Source organism: Citrus clementina, unplaced genomic scaffold (assembly GCF_000493195.1).
Source record: "Citrus clementina cultivar Clemenules unplaced genomic scaffold, Citrus_clementina_v1.0 scaffold_2, whole genome shotgun sequence".
Taxonomy (NCBI): Eukaryota; Viridiplantae; Streptophyta; class Magnoliopsida; order Sapindales; family Rutaceae; genus Citrus; species Citrus x clementina.
In genome coordinates this window covers 9,592,403-9,609,640 of record NW_006262688.1, presented here as the reverse complement: position 1 = coordinate 9,609,640, position 17,238 = coordinate 9,592,403, and the positions used below count along the sequence as shown (strand labels likewise).

Here is a 17,238-nt window from a genome sequence, read left to right as displayed (position 1 = left end):
GAAGTAGAATTGACAGGTATATCATGTTTGATTAATTACTTTCGTATGAGATATTAATTAATCAAACAATATTATTATTAGTATAAAGGAATTTTAATGATTAAACGATATGAAAAAATAAGCAATAATTTTTTTAAATATCACAATATTGAGATAGATGATTTCATCGAATCACATGAGTAAACACTTTCGAAAAAGAATAAGGTGGCGTTTGTTTTTTTGTCTGAAATCTGAATAGACCTGAATTAGTCTGAATTCTGAATAGGTCCGAATGTCTGAATCTGAATAATATGTTTGTTTTTTCGTCTGAATCTCGGAAAATAAGGATTAAGTTGTTTTTTTTTTTAACTTAAAAAGCTGAAAATATGTACTTTTACATTCGTATGCTTATTAAATTTAAATATCAAATAAATAATATATTAAATACCACAATATTTTAACATTTATAAGTAAAACTATATTCAAGTGAATACATAATTATTTTAAAATTTTAATATATAAAATACCATAAATTTTAAATTTTATCGTATATAATATAAGAAATAAAAAATGAGATATTTTTATGTGGGGTAAATATCTATAGGTGAGTTTTGGGATATACATGAAAAATAAATTATAAAATAGGAATATTTTTTACATTAGCAAGTAATTGACTTAATTCAGATTTCTCCATTAAGTAAAAAGTCAAAAAAATAGCTTATTTTATTAAGTCAAAATTATCTAAAAAGTCTCATTAAGTTATAAAAATAAACATCTCTAATTAACTTAATTAATTAAGTTAAGTCACTTTAAGTCATTAAATTAAAAAACAAACGCCACCTAAGTTGTGAATGAAAGAGAGGTAGAAAGAATGACAATGAAAAAACTTTAGCTTCTCTTATGTAGTTGACCCGTTGGTACTTCGATTTAGGAGATAAACAATGCACTTTTCAGTTTTTGTTTGTTAAGAGAACCAACACTGCTAAAATACTTATAAAAGAATTTGGTCGATTATGACACCCAATGATTTGCAAAAGCATTTGAAGGAGTTGGTTTAAAATGGAATTTTCACATCCATAGCCACTAAATGTTTTTAAAAGGTTTGGGATCAATGTTTTTGTTAAAAATAAGGGATATATATGTAAACTACTACTGAAAAATGAAGGCCAGGAAGGAAACAAAAGAGTTATTTGATAACTCATTTCGTGTAGGCTTTCTTACCAAATGTTACTAAACATTGGATCATTTCGGACACATCTCCTGAGAAACTTAGGAACAATGACATGATATTTATGGATTATTTGTATGTCATTAGAAGAATAAGTTTATCATTAACAATAAAAGTTAAATATGCCAATTAAATGCTATGAACAAAAAATTATATATGCTATGAAGAATGAGTTTCTAATAATAAGAATTTTTTTTTCAAAAGACAGAAAAAGGATTGGTGGTGATATATTAATTTTTAAAGTATTGACATGCTTACAAAGTAATTTCATAAAGTTTGTATCCAAAAAAATGTGAAACATAACCTATCATTCATTTATTGATGCTATGAAATTATCTTATTTAATAATAGTATAAAATATCAACTATTATTAAACGCATAACAATTTTGGTGATACGTCATTTAAAATTCAAAAGTCTACTCATTTGTTATTCCTTGTTTGTACAATAATATTGTATCCTTTTTTTTTTCCCTAAAGACACATTTTAGTTCGTTAACACGAGTAACTCTTGGGTACTAGCTTCTCTGCGTTTCCACTGTTTCTAGTTACTTGATCAACATTCAAGGTTTCTTTGCTTTGCATACAAAATGGAACTATAGCTGACTTCTTAAAAAAGAAACACTTGTTATCAGGCTCAGCTAAATGCTTTATATTTTACCAAGCCTTTCTTGGTCCATAGAGAACAAGACTGCCTATTTTGGCATATGCATAAAAGATACTGCTAGTTGAAAACATAGCATGAATTCCAAGTTCAAGATATTGAAGATATTGACAGCATTGCAAATTTGAAACAAGTCGAGGGATTTTAATATAAAAAGCATAATTGCAAATCATAGCCGCTACTTCAAAGTCACCCTCCAGGCATATGTAGAATCAGTGACGAGTAAACAAGAAATAAAAAATACGCCTTCATCATTTGCCGACAATTTTAATATCTTACAAGAACAGCGACCGCAAATTGGTTGTCCTAAATAGAGCACAATAGAATAATTTCATTTGCAGTAACCTAATAATCTAATATCCATTACCCATTTGGCTAACTTGATTCCTTATCTAAACAGCAAATTTCCGAATCAAAACCCACGAAGTCTCGTCTTCTTCCACCGGATAACAGTTACAATTAAATGAGAAACACTTGAGAATCCACTTCAAATTATTCTTAGTATGGACAAATTGATCAGATGCGATCATTCGAATTCACAAACCAGAGTCTTAAGACATACAAGAAAACCAGCTTCAAAGCAACCCAGCAATCAAAGAATAAAAGAAAACAATGTATCCAAAGAGGAGACGCTAACCCCTAATTTCAAAGCAAATAGTTACCCCTCAGCCAAGTTGATCTAGAAAGAAGTGACAAATTCTATACATTAGAATGAATCAAAAGATCCATGTTATCGACCAAACCAACCTCTCGGGGGCTGGACTTCCCCATCACTCATCAGCTTATCCAACACCTTATTCAGGTCAACTGACTGGCCATTCTCTGTCATCTTTTGAACTGTCGCTCTAACATGGTCTCTGGGGAATCCCATACTAGCCACTTTGTCAACCACATCATCAATGGGAACCCTATTTCCAGTTCCAGGAGAACCTGGTCCACCACTAACCCCTGAAGCGGAAGGAATTGATTGGGGTAATACCCGAGCACTTGGGAGTTGAAGATAACCACTTCCACCACTGTGCATCATAGCAGAAGAGTGTTGCTGTGGTTTTATTGTGGAGCCACTAACATACTGAGAAGGTGGTCCACCGTAAGGATGTGGTTCGTTTGGCCCAGAATGTGTCCCGTACCCTGTAGGAAACCCAGAATTTGGTCTGCTGGGTGGTGACTCATATAAGTGAGAAGGTGGAGCTCCGTAATACGTTTGCGAGGGAGGGGACACACTTGGTGTCTGAGAAGCAGGCTGGCGAAGGTTTGGTGGGTAGTTTTGAGAAGGCATGTAAGCTGTCTCTTCAGGAAGGTGGCCTAATGAAGACTGAGATAGAGGCAGCTGAGGTGGCTGAGAGTATTGCGGCTGTGGTGGCTGAGAGTAAGATGGTGGTGGGGTAGGTTGATATGGTTGGTGTGGAGGAGCCGGAGGAGGGGCCTGTGACTGCTGAGTTGGAGGAACTGGGTATTGTTGACTTGGGACATCTTGAGTTTGACCAGGTATTGGATGACAAGGATCTCGCTGAGATACAGTAGGGTTCTGGCTCTGGAGGAACTGATTTGGAAGCTGAACAGCAGGTGGTAGGTTTTGTTGCGGAGCAGCTGGTAGATTCTGTTGTGTAGCAGGTGATAGATTCTGCTGCAGAGCTGGAGGAGCAATTGTGGAAGGAAGAGGAGGAACTGACTGCGGAAAAGTAACAGGAGGAGAAGGATGCTGAATGTGAGATTGCAGGGAAGCAGATGCTGATTGGTGCACTGCCTCTGTGTGCACGGTGCTCCGGCTTTCTGATGGCCGATCTACCTTGGACCCTTGCAGTTTTCCATGCTGCATCTGAGCCTCCAACATCTCTTGCTTATCCTTTAAAACAAGTATCCCTGATTGCACCTGCGTTTGATCGACGACAATTACCATTATGAGCAACAAGAGAAAATATACAAATAAAACCGTATCACCCGACAAAACTTCAGCATTTCATCATAATACATCAATGGAGGAGGAAAAAGGAAACAAAGGAAAAGAGGAAGCAGAGAGAAGCCTTCTATAATGAGGTCCAAACCATCCAACACAAGAAGTACACTTAAAGAAAGAATGAAAGAATGAAAATGTGTTTTGTCTATCTGAGTTATTACCACCTAAGTCGACCTCTTAGGTTTTAATATCTCCAAACCTGATGCAGCTTTGACTAGATCCTAGAACAATTTCTTTTAATACGAAATAAAAAAAAATGACATCCCATCATTCTGAATTATCAGATTCCTACCTCCTTCAACATGATAGTCCTAAATAATCCAATATAATTCTACCTGATGAGCTGCCAAAACCATACATTCAGCATTGAAAATCCTAGGCCCATTTCTGATATTGAAATTTAACTTCACATTGGGGTTAAAATGATGACAAATTTAGGCACATAGTTGTTGCTAACTAATGCCAAATATGTTAACATTAAGAGCAAGACAAGATGGAAAGATGAGCATCTTTAGATGAAAATTGTAAAGATAATCTCTTTCAGAAGAAAGCTAGGCTTGATGACTTCAATGTGGAGAAAAATATTTTATGGTCTACCAAACATGTGACATTTCCAAAGAATCTACCATCTTCAAGGCACATTAAACCAAGTTCCCTCAAGTTCTAAAATCTAAAGGTCGATTCCTATAGAATTGACATATTTGATTATGTCAAATACAAGCAGCTTATCATGAATCTGGAGGAAGCACTTTGCAATAACTAATGGGAGTAGTTGAATGTAGAAAAGATTTGCATAGGATCTCCCATCAGATGCAGTGCTTACGCCATCGACCATGCGCATCTAGCGCAGAGGCGGTCAAGATTTGAGCAAGCAATAAGAGAAAGGATCAATGAAGAAGATACCTCTCTCAAAATATTTTCCACCTGCCTCATTTTTCCATCAGTGCTTGCATGATTGCTTCCAACAGATACCTTCAAATCATCAACAGAACTCTCAAGGTTGCGGGTTCTAGCATCCAATTGTGTTAGCCGTGCACTGACACCTTCAAGCACATGCAGTAAATTGTCAGCATATTTCTTCATTGTTTGATCAATATCTGAAACTATGGTAGCATCAGAGCGATTTCCCAGGTTGAATTTTGGGCAGTCAAAATTGTCCAGAGAACCAAAATTCTGTACACAACAAGGAAACATATAAATTTAGAGTAAACAAAACAAGTTGAATACAAATGCTATCATCATTGACCTCCTAGCAACACAGTAGCAAAATTTACACAAAACTGTCCATAACCCAAGCAAAGAAACAGAAATCCAATACAATATTATTTTTTAAAGAAATAATCAAAAAAGAATGATTGAACTAAATGCATAGAGAAAGCACCAATCAAGAAGACAAATAAAGGAACTGAAAAAAGATAGATCTTCCAATGTCCAAACACCAACTTGTTTGCACACAGACACCAAGAGAAGAGAGATAGCTTAACCAAGGAAACATAAAGAATCTAAAATGTATGAGCACAAAGCCGCAGCAGGGCTGCCACTTTAGTAACAGTGTTTAAAACCTGAGTAAACAACAATAGTGAGACCAAAAGACTCAGCTCCAAGCGTGACTAAATCCAAGACTATACTCAAACAGGGGGGAAAAATGCACACACATTTCTGCATAATGCTCCTCACTAGATTCCATTGGCAGATTCTGAGTGTATTTTGAGCTATGCTGCTGACTCCTAATATATATAACCGTTGTTTCAAAAGATAAAGACAACGCACTAGATTTGGCGAAAGTGGACCCAAAATTAATCCCAAGTGTTAACAGTTAAACAAAGCACAAAACAAATCTTTCACTAATCGCATTGCGTTCACCTAATGAATAGCAATTCATCACCAATGAAACAATAAATTTAATCCATAAAATATCTCACACAGAGACAAAAACACCCGACAATAATCAAAACCCATCTGGATTACAAACAAATAAAAGAGAGTGCGAAATACTCACTCTCACCGGAGGCAAAGAAGAGTTTGGTTTATTCTCAGAAGAATTCCAAACCCTAGCACCAACAGCAGCATCGGTGTTAACAGAAGAGTCCAAATTAAGAGACTGAGACAAGCCACCACGAATCGGCAGAAAATCGTAACTGGGCACGATCTCTTCTTTCTTAATCCCAATCCCATTATTATCCGCATCGCGATCGTCCTCTTCGTGCTGCGGCGGACGATGATGATTCGTCAGATCCATCAAGTCTTTGTCCATGCTCGGCGACGACGTCAAATCCATTATCTGCTTGTCCATGAACTGCGATGTATTCATCGCAGAGTGGATGATGAATTGACGATGATGATTGAGAGATAGATAGACAGATTATTAACGAGGAAGGGTTTGTTGGTTTCTTATAGACGACGAAAAGGAGTATCTGTTTTGGTTAAATTTTGATTATAATTTTTGAGTTCGGGTCGGTGACTCGGTGTCAGCATCGTCGCTGCTGTTGTGCTGTGCCGCGTTGCGTTACGGTGCGTAGTTACTACATTACGGCGTTATCGATAATTCTCTGTTTAATCGTATCATTGGGAAAGCAACAGTTTAGGAAATTGGGCCGCCATCAGGCCCAAATCCTAACCTTCTCATTGTCTCAGGGTATTATCACACACCTCCCCTGATTTTTCCAATATTCCAATTTGACGCGGATAATGTAAAATTAGGCCGATATCTCCCCTTCTAGCAGGGATGACAAGTTGACAACGAGGAGATGTAGAGGCACCAATATGATGACAAACAGTTTGTGTTTAAGACCATTACACGATTAGTGACACGACTAATTCTCCAACAACCAAAAAGAGTACACAACTAATTATTTTGAGTTGTTTAGATTTTAGTCATAAATTATAAATCTATCATATTTCAACTTAAAAAATGAAAATGAAAATAATATTATGCGGCAATGATTACAAACAATATCCAAACTTAACAAAATCCTAGAGATGCAAATTTAATTGTACAAACAAATACCAACAATTATAAAATGAAACCATTACAACACAATAATTAATAATTAAACTAAGCAGGACACATGATTTCCTTGACTTTGCTCTACTATAAATGGGTGGAGGCTATGAATCCATGGTATTGTATTTTAAGGTTAAAAAAAATGATTATGAATTTATATTTCTCTTTAAAGAAGTGTTCGTTGCTTCTATGCTTTTTGCCTTATAGACAAATCTGTTATGTACAAAACGTCGTTCAAATTATAGAATTTCGGTAACCATGTTCGATCACAATATCATTGACTCTAAAAACGTTTTCAAGTATGTTGGGTGTTGTGAGGTGGTGAATCAAGTTAGCTTTCCAAAAACGACTGCGTTTTGGAACTGTAAAAGCTTCGTTAGCTCACATGCTGCTCAGCTGCTTCATAACAAAAAACGATTTAGACAAAACGACAACGATCCAGCTCATTTTGGATAACAGTTTAAGTAACCATGCGAGGAAGCATGTGATGGAGGTTGTTCCGAGTTCGTTAAAGGTTGTTAACCACGTGTCAACAATCCATACAATCTGGAAATTAAGCTAGCTATCTAAACATGGTATAAAGGTTGGTTTTGGGGCAAGTTCAGGAACGATTCTAGAGTCTTGCAGTGAGGGTTTTGTGTGAGAGAAAGTGTTATCTTGTTCTCTGTAAAGTCTGGTGTAAGGCTCTGTAACAATCTCCATTGTTGATTCAATAAAGCTCATGTTGAGGCTTCTCTCGTGGATGTAAGCTGAGCATTCCATGCTCAGCTGAACCACGTAAAATCTTGGTTTATATGAGTTCTTGTTTCTAGTTTTGTTCATGATCAAATTCTTGTTCTTTTGTTACTGAGTGAGTTTATCTGATTAGATCTTGGGTTTGTGCAGCTTGTATTGACTAGATCACTAGCATCTTGGGCGGCAGTGATCAGTCTAGTTTGAGTTTAAAAGACTTGTTGGTCACTACAGGTGTATTTGTATCGCTAATTTCATCAGGCACACTATAAAAACAGTTAACTTTCTTAGTCATTATGAAATTAGTTTCAAATTATCGTTGCCGGCAATGGCAGCATGCCATCTAACCCAAATAAGTATTCATTGTTACAAGGTGAAAAATAAATTTTAAGTTAAAATACATTCATAAACTATTAATGCTTGAACTATCAATGAGCTAACCGTCTCTTTGGGTTAGTTTTCTTATGGCCTTAGACAGTAGTGGCTCGACCTCTAGGCAACTTAGGCGGTTGCCTAGGGCCCCGTTTTACATGAAGGCCTCATGAGATAATTACTTTATATACAAAAGAAGAAAGTGAATTTAAAATTCATTATTATTCATTTTATTTCTTATTATTTGGTAATTATGTTTTCCTAAATAAACTATCAAATTCTTATAAAGTTTATTTAATGTAGTAATTAGTAGTTTTAATTCATACAAAACTGATCAATTAATAGTTTTAATCCTGCAAATTCTCTATTTCATTGTTAGAATTAATATGTTATAATTAAAAAGTTTTATATTCATTTTAAACCTCTATAAAAACCCCACATTTATTACTTTATCCATTAAATTTTTCCTCCAACAATCAAGACATGATATGTTCTTAGTATTTGAGAGAAAGAAATAGAGAAGGAAAAAAAGTCACACTTCCTCTACTTTCTACTCAAGAAGAAAAAGAAAAAATCTAATAGTTTTCTCTATTCTCTATGATTATTGGTCATTACTCAAATCCTCAAACAATTAATATAAAGATAAAGTTAATTTATGATTTCATCTCAAATTTCAGATTTTATCTTTTTATTATTCTCTTAGTTAGTTGTGTTATCTATTTGTTCTTATTTCTTTTTAATATATTCTTTTATTCATCTACTTTTTTTGTGTGTGCTTGTTTTATTATTTTGAAGTAAAACTATATCGAAAAACTTTAGAAAATAGAAGAATAGAAAAATTAATGTAATCTAGAAAATGAGTAATAAAAAGGATGTAAATTGAGTAAGAAAAACAATGACTGAAAATTTTATAATTGAATTAAAATTTCATGAATTAGCAATAGTAGAATAAAATTTTATTTAATGTTTTACATTTTAGAGTGTTTAAAGAATAGATTTTCAATAAATAATATATAACTAATATATATAGTTCTAGATTTTAGGAAAAACTAATTAAAATCATTTATCTAAGGCCCTAAACATGGGCGAGCCGGCCCTGGCCTTAGAGCGACTGACCCAGCATCTCCACGATATATATTGATCCCATCAAATCAATCGTTAAAAAAGTGGTGAGTGAGCAACATTTTATGATATGGTAATTATCCACTGACCACTTGATTTTTCTATTTTTTTTAAATAGACAATTTTTTTTTACAGCACTCCACCTAAAGTTAATGTTTTTTTTCATTGGTCTACTTTGGTTATAACACTGTTAGAACTTTATTAACATCATAAGGGTAAAATTATCATTTTACAACAACATTATTTGAAGACACAAATAGATAAATGCAAAACGATATAACTTTAAGTAGAGTTCAGCAAAAAATAATAATTAAGAATTGTGTATTTTTCAAAAAATGCAAAAAAAAAAGGTCGTTAGTGGATAATTGTCCTTTTACATTTGTGGGTAAAAAGTTATTTATACAATATTCTGTTAGTTTTCTTAACAGATTGAAGACATAAGTGAACATGTGCAAAATAATATAATTTCGAGTGGAGTTTAGCAAAAAAATTTAAGAATTGTGTATTTTTGAAAAAATACAAAAAAAAAAATGGTCGGTGGATAATTACTTCACTAATGTTTTAGAGACATCTATTCCATTATAACTATGACTACTCTAATGTTCAAAAAATACCTACTCAACTCACATATTGGGACTATTGAGGAATAGTTATTGTTCATATTTCGCAATTTTAACCTGATGCCTACTCGACTGGGACTATTTTTAATTAATCATGTGAAGCAGCCCAAATTTTTACCTTTGATAATAATTAGGACTATACTAATATTCGAGATATGTCTACTCTACTTATATACTGAGACTATTTATCTACTCTATTGACATACTGAGACTACTTTACATTATTAATCTTGTGAAGCAGCCTAGATTTTAACATTCACTAATATTATTGAGGGATGTCTACTCCACTCATTATGTGACTATTTGCTTACACTACTCACATTCTAAGATTACTTTACATTAATCTTGGGAAGTAGCCTAGATTTTAATGTTCACTAATATTATCAAGGGATGCTTAGTTCACTCACATTTCGCGATTATAATCTAGTGCCTACTTTACTCACAGACTGGGACTACTTTATATTAATGTTGTGAAGTAGTCCAAATTTTAACCTTCATTAATATTATCAAGGGATGACTGCTCCACTCAATTATATCATAATTGATAATTGAATTAGACCCCATAATTCTTTTTTTTTTTTTCAGGTTTCAAACACTTGCTCTCACATGTGTTCTCCCATTTGGCCAAAGGTTTGTTGGTTGTTGACTTTGAATATCTAACATTTGATGAGATGAATTATTTGAATTTGTGTAAAAAGTTTTAAGTTAAAATCCAAACATTCTTACTTTTGTTATACTTTTTAATAAACTCTTGAGGCTGTAACTATATTATCTCGAAGATATTTAGAATTGGCAAAAAAGTTCAGGCCAGCACAAGCCAAGCCCACGGGATAAAATTATGGATAGAGGCTTGAAAAATATAAAGGCCACGTAGATTGAGTTTGGATAAGAACCTTTATATTTGTATATAAAAAACAATTCAAATTGAAAAAAATGAAAAACTCAAAACCCATTAACCTGAATGAGTAATGCCCACATGAGTCACACACACCCACCCAAAGTGCAGCAACAGCCAATAGTGAACAGCCGCACCTTCAATTGCCTTGCCTCACACCAAAATGGAGATATGACTGAGCAAAAAAGTGTGACAAACAAAGACTCAGATGAGAAAAATGAAAAAAAGCCACGTTTGTCTCTTGTTCGTGGAGTTATCACGCAGCTTGGTGCTGGGCTGCACACTAGAAGCCTTTCTTTATTGATTCTGGGTTTGATTGCTATGCTTTCAGCTTGCTGAGTCAGGTCATTCTTTCTCTCTTAATTTTTCTTATCATTATTTTAAGCTTAATTGGTTCTAGGTTTTATTCATGCACTGTTAATTGGTTGTTGCATCTGATGATTTTACTATTTTTTGTCAATCTTGAAACTTAATTGGTTTGAATTCTTGTGGCAATAGCTGATGACTGATTTGAATGGTTCTTGGCTTAGTAGTGTTTTGTTGCTTCAATTTAATGGCATCACAGCATAGATACTAAGGGAATACAGAAGAAAATTTTATATTGCATCTTAAAGAAAATTAAATGTGGATGAATCTCTACATAATTTCACTTTCTCTATTGTTTATTTTTTAATTCCTTTCTATTAATCTGTATAAAAATAATTTTTTTTAAAATCAATTAGTAATTGTTTTTTTATTTATTATTTATGTTAACGTTTTTTTTTTTAGTTAAGTGAAGCTCCTGACGAAAAACTTTTACTAAAGAAAAATTGATACTAAAGAAAAATTGAAGAATGAGGAAGAAGTCGTTTGCAAATATTAGATTAGTTTGTTTTCAATATTAGTATTTGTGATTTATTATGTTGTATTACTAATATTTTATATATTAATTTATTTTGTATTGGGTGATCATCTTTAATTTAAGTTTTTTTAGTTTATTAAAAAATAATTTAAAAATTCATAGAAACTCAAGCCCTTGGATGGGCTTTTGGAGAGCCTAGGCCTAATGACAAAAACATGGGCTTGGGCCTGGGTCCTATATCATATCCTAAGATTTGTGCACTGTAAAAACATCATATTTTGTTAACTTTTTGTCCATGAGACAATGCCTAAACGGTATGGTAAAGGTATTAGAGGTGTTCAGTGGTTTAATTTTATGTATTGAGTTTTGTCATATCCAAGACCAATCCATCATATATTGAATTTTATATTTTGGATATAATTTGATCCAATTATTATTTGAAATCCAATAAAATCTAAAATAATGAAAAGCCAAATCCAATTCAATCTAATTAGAATAAAATAAATTACAAATAAAAATAATCAATTACTTTCTAGAATTCTAATTACTAACAATTGTAAAAAAAAAAATCAACTCTTTTAATATTTCATGATTCATGTATTCATTATCATTTGGTTGAAAAAAAAAATTTAATATTGAAAGCAAATACTAGTTCCCGATTTGCAGTTTTACTTTGTATTATTATTATATACTTATACGGATAAAGCTATTTGAACCCACTAGTATAATTAATAAACCTTTTTTTCTCACTAAACCCATCATCAAAATTTAAAAATTTATCTTTTACTCAACAAACCTACCTATATGCCAAATATACTCTTTATATATGCTTGAAAAGTGAAAACCCATCATTGTTAAGCGATCGTAAATTCTTCAATGGTTAATTAAAAAAAATAAAAAAGCACAGAAATCTCTTTTACTGCAAATTAACGAAATGAATTTTTCCGTCAATTCTCATACTTGCAACAACGAGCAACTAAAACAATTTGAAATAATTAGTGATTTATGTATAGTAAAGCACAATTAAAGTCTACAAGAAATGAAAATTCATAATTGTTCAAGAAAATTTTTTAGTCAAAAGATAGTTTTGCAAGTTTGTAAAACTAAAAAGGTGAATGTAGAGATAATCTTTATTTTATTTTTTGAATTTGTCTTATTTTTTGCATTGCCTTAACTCAGGCTTTGCCTCTTGGGTACTGTCCTAATTATTATACTTAAGTCGTATATAGTCCTATAATTGCAACTATATGGCGATGTATTTCTTGATCCATTTAATACATGTTATTTCTTGATCAATTTGATATTTGTTATTACCTTAAAAAAAAAAGTAATTCTACATAGTTTTTAAGTAATAAAATTTTCAGTTTAAATATGAGTTTATAAAGTAGTATTGTAGGTTCAAACAGCCTTATCCTATACAAAACTAGTTTTTTTTTGTGGAAAAAATAGAGTTTTAAAAATAAATAAAGAAAATGAAATTAATTGGTTAGATTACTTTATGTTGGATTTGAACACATGGATCCATAAACCAATAGAATAATATTGGATTTTTTATTTTATAATCCAATTTAATCAAAAGGTCACAAAAATTAGATTGATTTGGATTGAATTGATTGGCTTGGTAGGATTAGATTGGATCTTGAGCACCCCTAAAAAGTGGAAGTGTTATAGGTAGACCAAATTATTAGATGTATTGTTACTTTGTTTAGAATAATAAAATGGTCTAGAGTATTTTTTTAAGGTGCAAATACTTACAACCCAAAAATAGTACCCCAAAGCGTGAGTTACAAAATTGCCCACTCTAAATTAATAACCAAAAGAAGACAATATACGAATTATATTTGAGCCATTGTGATATTAATTGTACCGAGCCGAGCAGTTGCATTTGTAGGCAAGGGTAGCCAGACCAATTTTTATTAAATTACAACTTTATTAATTTTATTTTCTAACATTATTTATAAAAAAAAAATTCAATCAATCTTGAGTAGTTTTAATAGTGAGGGACGGTTGAAAGCAATCGTGAACTGATTTTCATTTTTTTTAATAAATTTTTTTTTTGTCCTAATGTATACACCCTTTATCAAGACACCCGTTAAGAGCAATTCATAGTTCTAAATTAAAATTTATAAAAATATGCATCACTTTACATTTCAATGAGTTTGAAAAGATTAACATTACAAATTTAGAACTGGAAAAATTTGCCTAGTCCATCATGTACATCATACTAGTAACAATATATGGCAAAAGAAATTCAAGACTTTGGATGAAGCTATTCAAATTAAAGAAGGAGAGTAATGGACAAGAACTGAAGAAAGATGTTAGTAATAAATCTTACTGTACTTTTATTGTACTTGAATACACTTAGTTAAACTTGCTCATAATTTGGCATCAAAATGCGCAATATATAGATAACGGACTCTCATTGATATAGCCTGGTCTAGCTCTAAAATAAGTACTCAATTACAGATAAACCAGAAGGGCTAGACCACGGCACTTGAATAGCAACCATGTGGCCTTCATACTCAAATGCAACTTCGTTTCCATCAATCTTGCAAGCTCTTGGTTTCTCAGAAGCAAAGACTCTCATTTCACCACTTCCCTTCACTCCAATTTCCACTGAATTCTCATCATCATCGTAGGACAAAGACTGGATTGCGCCGCCGGTGTTGAGCATGTTCACCAGCCCAATGGGAGCAAACTGCACGGATGGCGATGTTCCTCCAGGCAGCAGAGTCACTGGAGACACAGTGATGAGCTCAAAACTGAATGGCTCCAATGATATCTCAATGTTTTCATATGGCTTGGAGAGAACGAGCTTCTTGGCTTCTTGCAAGTACACGGCAAAGACTTGAACCCCTTCAATGGAAATTGGGTTCTTGCCACTGTTCCATTCAATGTCTTTTGGGTTGGTCTTGGCTGTCACCTTTTGTGAAAATTGTGAGGCACATGTGTTGCGTCGGGCTTCCCTGCACCAGCCTCCTCCTTGGCAGTTAAATGCCCCAATAACTCCAGTGTACTGTTGCAAAAATCAAATAATACAAATTAGCAACTGGGTTATGTCCATCAGGCCCATCACATAAGGCCCAAGTTTGTTTCAAATGGTACCAAAGCCAGTAACAAACCTTGTTCAGGTTCCAGATTTTGAGCATGGTCTTGCCATCATGGAGAGGGTCAGCAAAGAGGCAGTCTCTAGTCGGAAGTGCGTAGTATTCGCACCGGAGAATAGACCCATCGGGCATCGACAAGCGCTTGAGCAGTGGGAAGTTGTGCTTTCCGACACAGTCGGAAATGTAAATAGGACCGCCGGAAATTGCCCTAGAAGCAGCATGGAACTCGGCACAAGGGTGAGTAGATTGGAACATGTCCCAATCTGGGTGAATGAAGTTGCCCATCCATAAGCTGTTGTATGCACAATGCACCATGTGACAACCTTGGAGCCAAAATGTACCATTTGGATCACCAGATGGGTCAGTGCACCAAAAATCATCACCTGTGTGTCCCACACAATTTGAAACAAACATATTATTATTAGTTCGGTTTGGGCCCAACTGAGATACCAAAGCTTCCTACATATTGGGCTCTTCCTTCAAAATTTGCTGCCGAAAAGCATGGCATGTTTCTCGCTAGGAAAAATTAATAAAAATATATATGTCGGTCCACCTAAATGATATTAACTAATTTAAATATGTGATCTCGTACACGTGGTGATCTTAGGGGTATCTGATTAATTAAAACATTTATAGTCAAATCAACACGCTTTGATCTAATTAAAATCTTTATTGCCCAAAACACAGGGAATAAAATAAAGGTAGGACTAGCCGACACTGCCTAACAAAAGTTATAAACGCAAGGAAAGAATTGATTGCATTAAAAGCTTGTTAATTAAAACTAATCCATTTTTATAAAATTTGAATGTATTAATTCGATGTCATACCAACGCGACCAAGAGCTATGGCCTCTGTCCCAAGTAACATAAAATCGTTGCAGTGCTCCATGCTAGCAATTACACCATTGCCCTTGAAGTGCTTCCTTACAGAAGCTGTTAATGCCTTGTAATATGCTTTTGCCAAGTCCACCCTTCCTCCATAATTCTCACACAACATCTCCAGCAACTGTAAAAAATAAAAATGACTAATGACGAATTTTCAAAATAATTTCGCATAAAAGAAGAAAAAAAAAATTAGCAGAAACGTGCCGACCAAACGAGTCAAAAATTAATAACATAACAATAACCAACGCTAACCGAAAAAACGACACGTAAAAGCAGTTTTAAGTAAAAGCACTTACATGGATAACGTCGACTTTGACCCCATCAATACCGACTTTCTCCAGGTGTGAGTGAAGCCCTTCGTACATTTGATCAACAAGCTCCGGTGGGACGAATCCGACGCCGTTGTTGACAATTTTGTCGACGGCGAGATCCTCCATCGTAAGCTCCAATCCCGGCGACAGTTTGGGCTTGACCACCGTCGTCTTCTCCGGCAGCCCGGGAATGTTCGGCCGCAACCCACCCCAGTATCCACACAGTGCATGCCAGACGTAGACTTGGTCGACGGTCTTGAACTCATCTTTCAAGTCTCTAATGAACGCACCCATGCCTTTGTTGTCGCTGCTGTCACCGCCGTTAGGGCTGACATAATCTCTGAACTTGAAATTCTCTTGATACCTCAGGAGCCTGCATGGCATTTGCTCGCCAGCAGCCGTACGGTTTATGCCTTCACTGTCGATCGGGTCCTCATCGTGGCTGATGGACTGCCACCCGTCGTCGATTAGAACGAGGCCGGGAGGGCAGCCTCCGTCGACGAGGCCCTTAACGCCTTCCATGACGCCGTGAGGTTGCACCGTTAGATAAAATGCATCCCACGTGCACCAGCCGAACTTGTCAACAATTGGGGGCGGAGTCTTTTCGTCCAAGAGCTTGAAAGTTCCGAGATGGGATCTAACGACTCCCATGGCATCCTTGACAAGCTTGAACGGATCGTCACCCACGTGGACGTAAACAACGCTCCGGAAGGAGTCGCCGGTGACTTTCGTGGACCCGCTCTCAACGCAGACGTCGACGTAGTCGTCGGCGCCGGGCTGGAGAGAAGCCCTAAAGGGGCCTTCGACGATGGGGAGAAGGAGAACGTAAGGCCTTCCTGTGTCGGCTGAATTATCAAGAATCACGAGTTGGGTTTCGCTCTCGAGGTCTCGGCCGTTTGAACCGACCCAGTGGGTGGTCCACCAGACCTTGAACCGGAATATGCTCATGAACCGGATGTTCTTCAGCTTCCCTATGGGCACCACGTGGCGGCTTTTGGGTTCGAAAGAGTCGAACCCGATGAAAGATCCGACGTTGGAGAATACTGATTTTTCGGTGGCGGTGGCTGTGGAGGGAGTGAGAGTGACATTATCAGGGACATCAGAGAGGAACACGTGTCCATTTGCATGGAGTTTTGAATCCTCTAGGGTGATATCGATATTCGTTGACTGGTTATCGCTACCATCAACGAGTGTTCTGACACCAGAAGCAACTTTGCTAATGCTTGGAGCCATTTTTGAGAACAAGAAAAAAAGCAAATCAAAGAATAAGTTTGAGATCTGTGATTTCGTAAAAAAGCTTTTGTGTGGTAATGAATGTGAGTGAATAAGAGAAGGTTGGTTTATATAGAGAATGTTCGAAGGTGGCTGAAAAGGAAAATGGTATCAAAATAATATCAGTGTGATGGTGCTTTTGAAAACTACTAGATTGTAGGCTTTGATTTTGTGTTAATGAAATCTTAAACTTGCTGTTTTTGCTGCCTCATGTAAATGGGAAGTGTTGTATTTATAGGCTATGCCATGAGG

General features: G+C 35.1%; 2 protein-coding genes across 2 annotated transcripts; both read right to left on the bottom strand.

Annotated features, from left to right (window-relative positions):
• Positions 1 to 2,328: 2,328 nt before the first annotated feature.
• LOC18051048 (protein transport protein sec31) lies at positions 2,329 to 6,366 on the bottom strand. The gene is made up of 3 exons (XM_006446503.2): positions 5,826 to 6,366; positions 4,730 to 4,999; positions 2,329 to 3,742 (listed from the first exon to the last, which is right to left on the bottom strand). The coding sequence occupies exons 1-3, from the start codon at positions 6,135 to 6,137 to the stop codon at positions 2,600 to 2,602; spliced, it is 1,725 nt and encodes a 574-aa protein (XP_006446566.1). The 5' UTR covers positions 6,138 to 6,366; the 3' UTR covers positions 2,329 to 2,599.
• Positions 6,367 to 13,730: 7,364 nt separating this feature from the next.
• LOC18050892 (probable galactinol--sucrose galactosyltransferase 5) lies at positions 13,731 to 17,238 on the bottom strand. Its single transcript, XM_006446501.2, has 4 exons — positions 15,700 to 17,238; positions 15,347 to 15,524; positions 14,535 to 14,902; positions 13,731 to 14,428 (listed from the first exon to the last, which is right to left on the bottom strand). Exons 1-4 carry the CDS (start codon positions 16,945 to 16,947, stop codon positions 13,856 to 13,858), a joined length of 2,367 nt encoding a protein of 788 aa, XP_006446564.1. The 5' UTR covers positions 16,948 to 17,238; the 3' UTR covers positions 13,731 to 13,855.

Excerpts from the sequence above, each read along its gene's own strand:
- LOC18050892 (XM_006446501.2), bottom strand. The coding sequence starts at position 16,947 with ATGGCTCCAAGCATTAGCAAAGTTGCTTCTGGTGTCAGAACACTCGTT. Across the intron at positions 15,525-15,699 it reads TCAAAGTCGACGTTATCCAT|TTGCTGGAGATGTTGTGTGA; the intron begins GTAAGTGCTTTT and ends TATTTTTTACAG. Across the intron at positions 14,429-14,534 it reads AAATCTGGAACCTGAACAAG|TACACTGGAGTTATTGGGGC; the intron begins GTTTGTTACTGG and ends TTTTTGCAACAG.
- LOC18051048 (XM_006446503.2), bottom strand. The coding sequence starts at position 6,137 with ATGAATACATCGCAGTTCATGGACAAGCAGATAATGGATTTGACGTCG. Across the intron at positions 5,000-5,825 it reads CTTCTTTGCCTCCGGTGAGA|AATTTTGGTTCTCTGGACAA; the intron begins GTGAGTATTTCG and ends TGTTGTGTACAG. Across the intron at positions 3,743-4,729 it reads TGGAAAATATTTTGAGAGAG|GTGCAATCAGGGATACTTGT; the intron begins GTATCTTCTTCA and ends GATCAAACGCAG.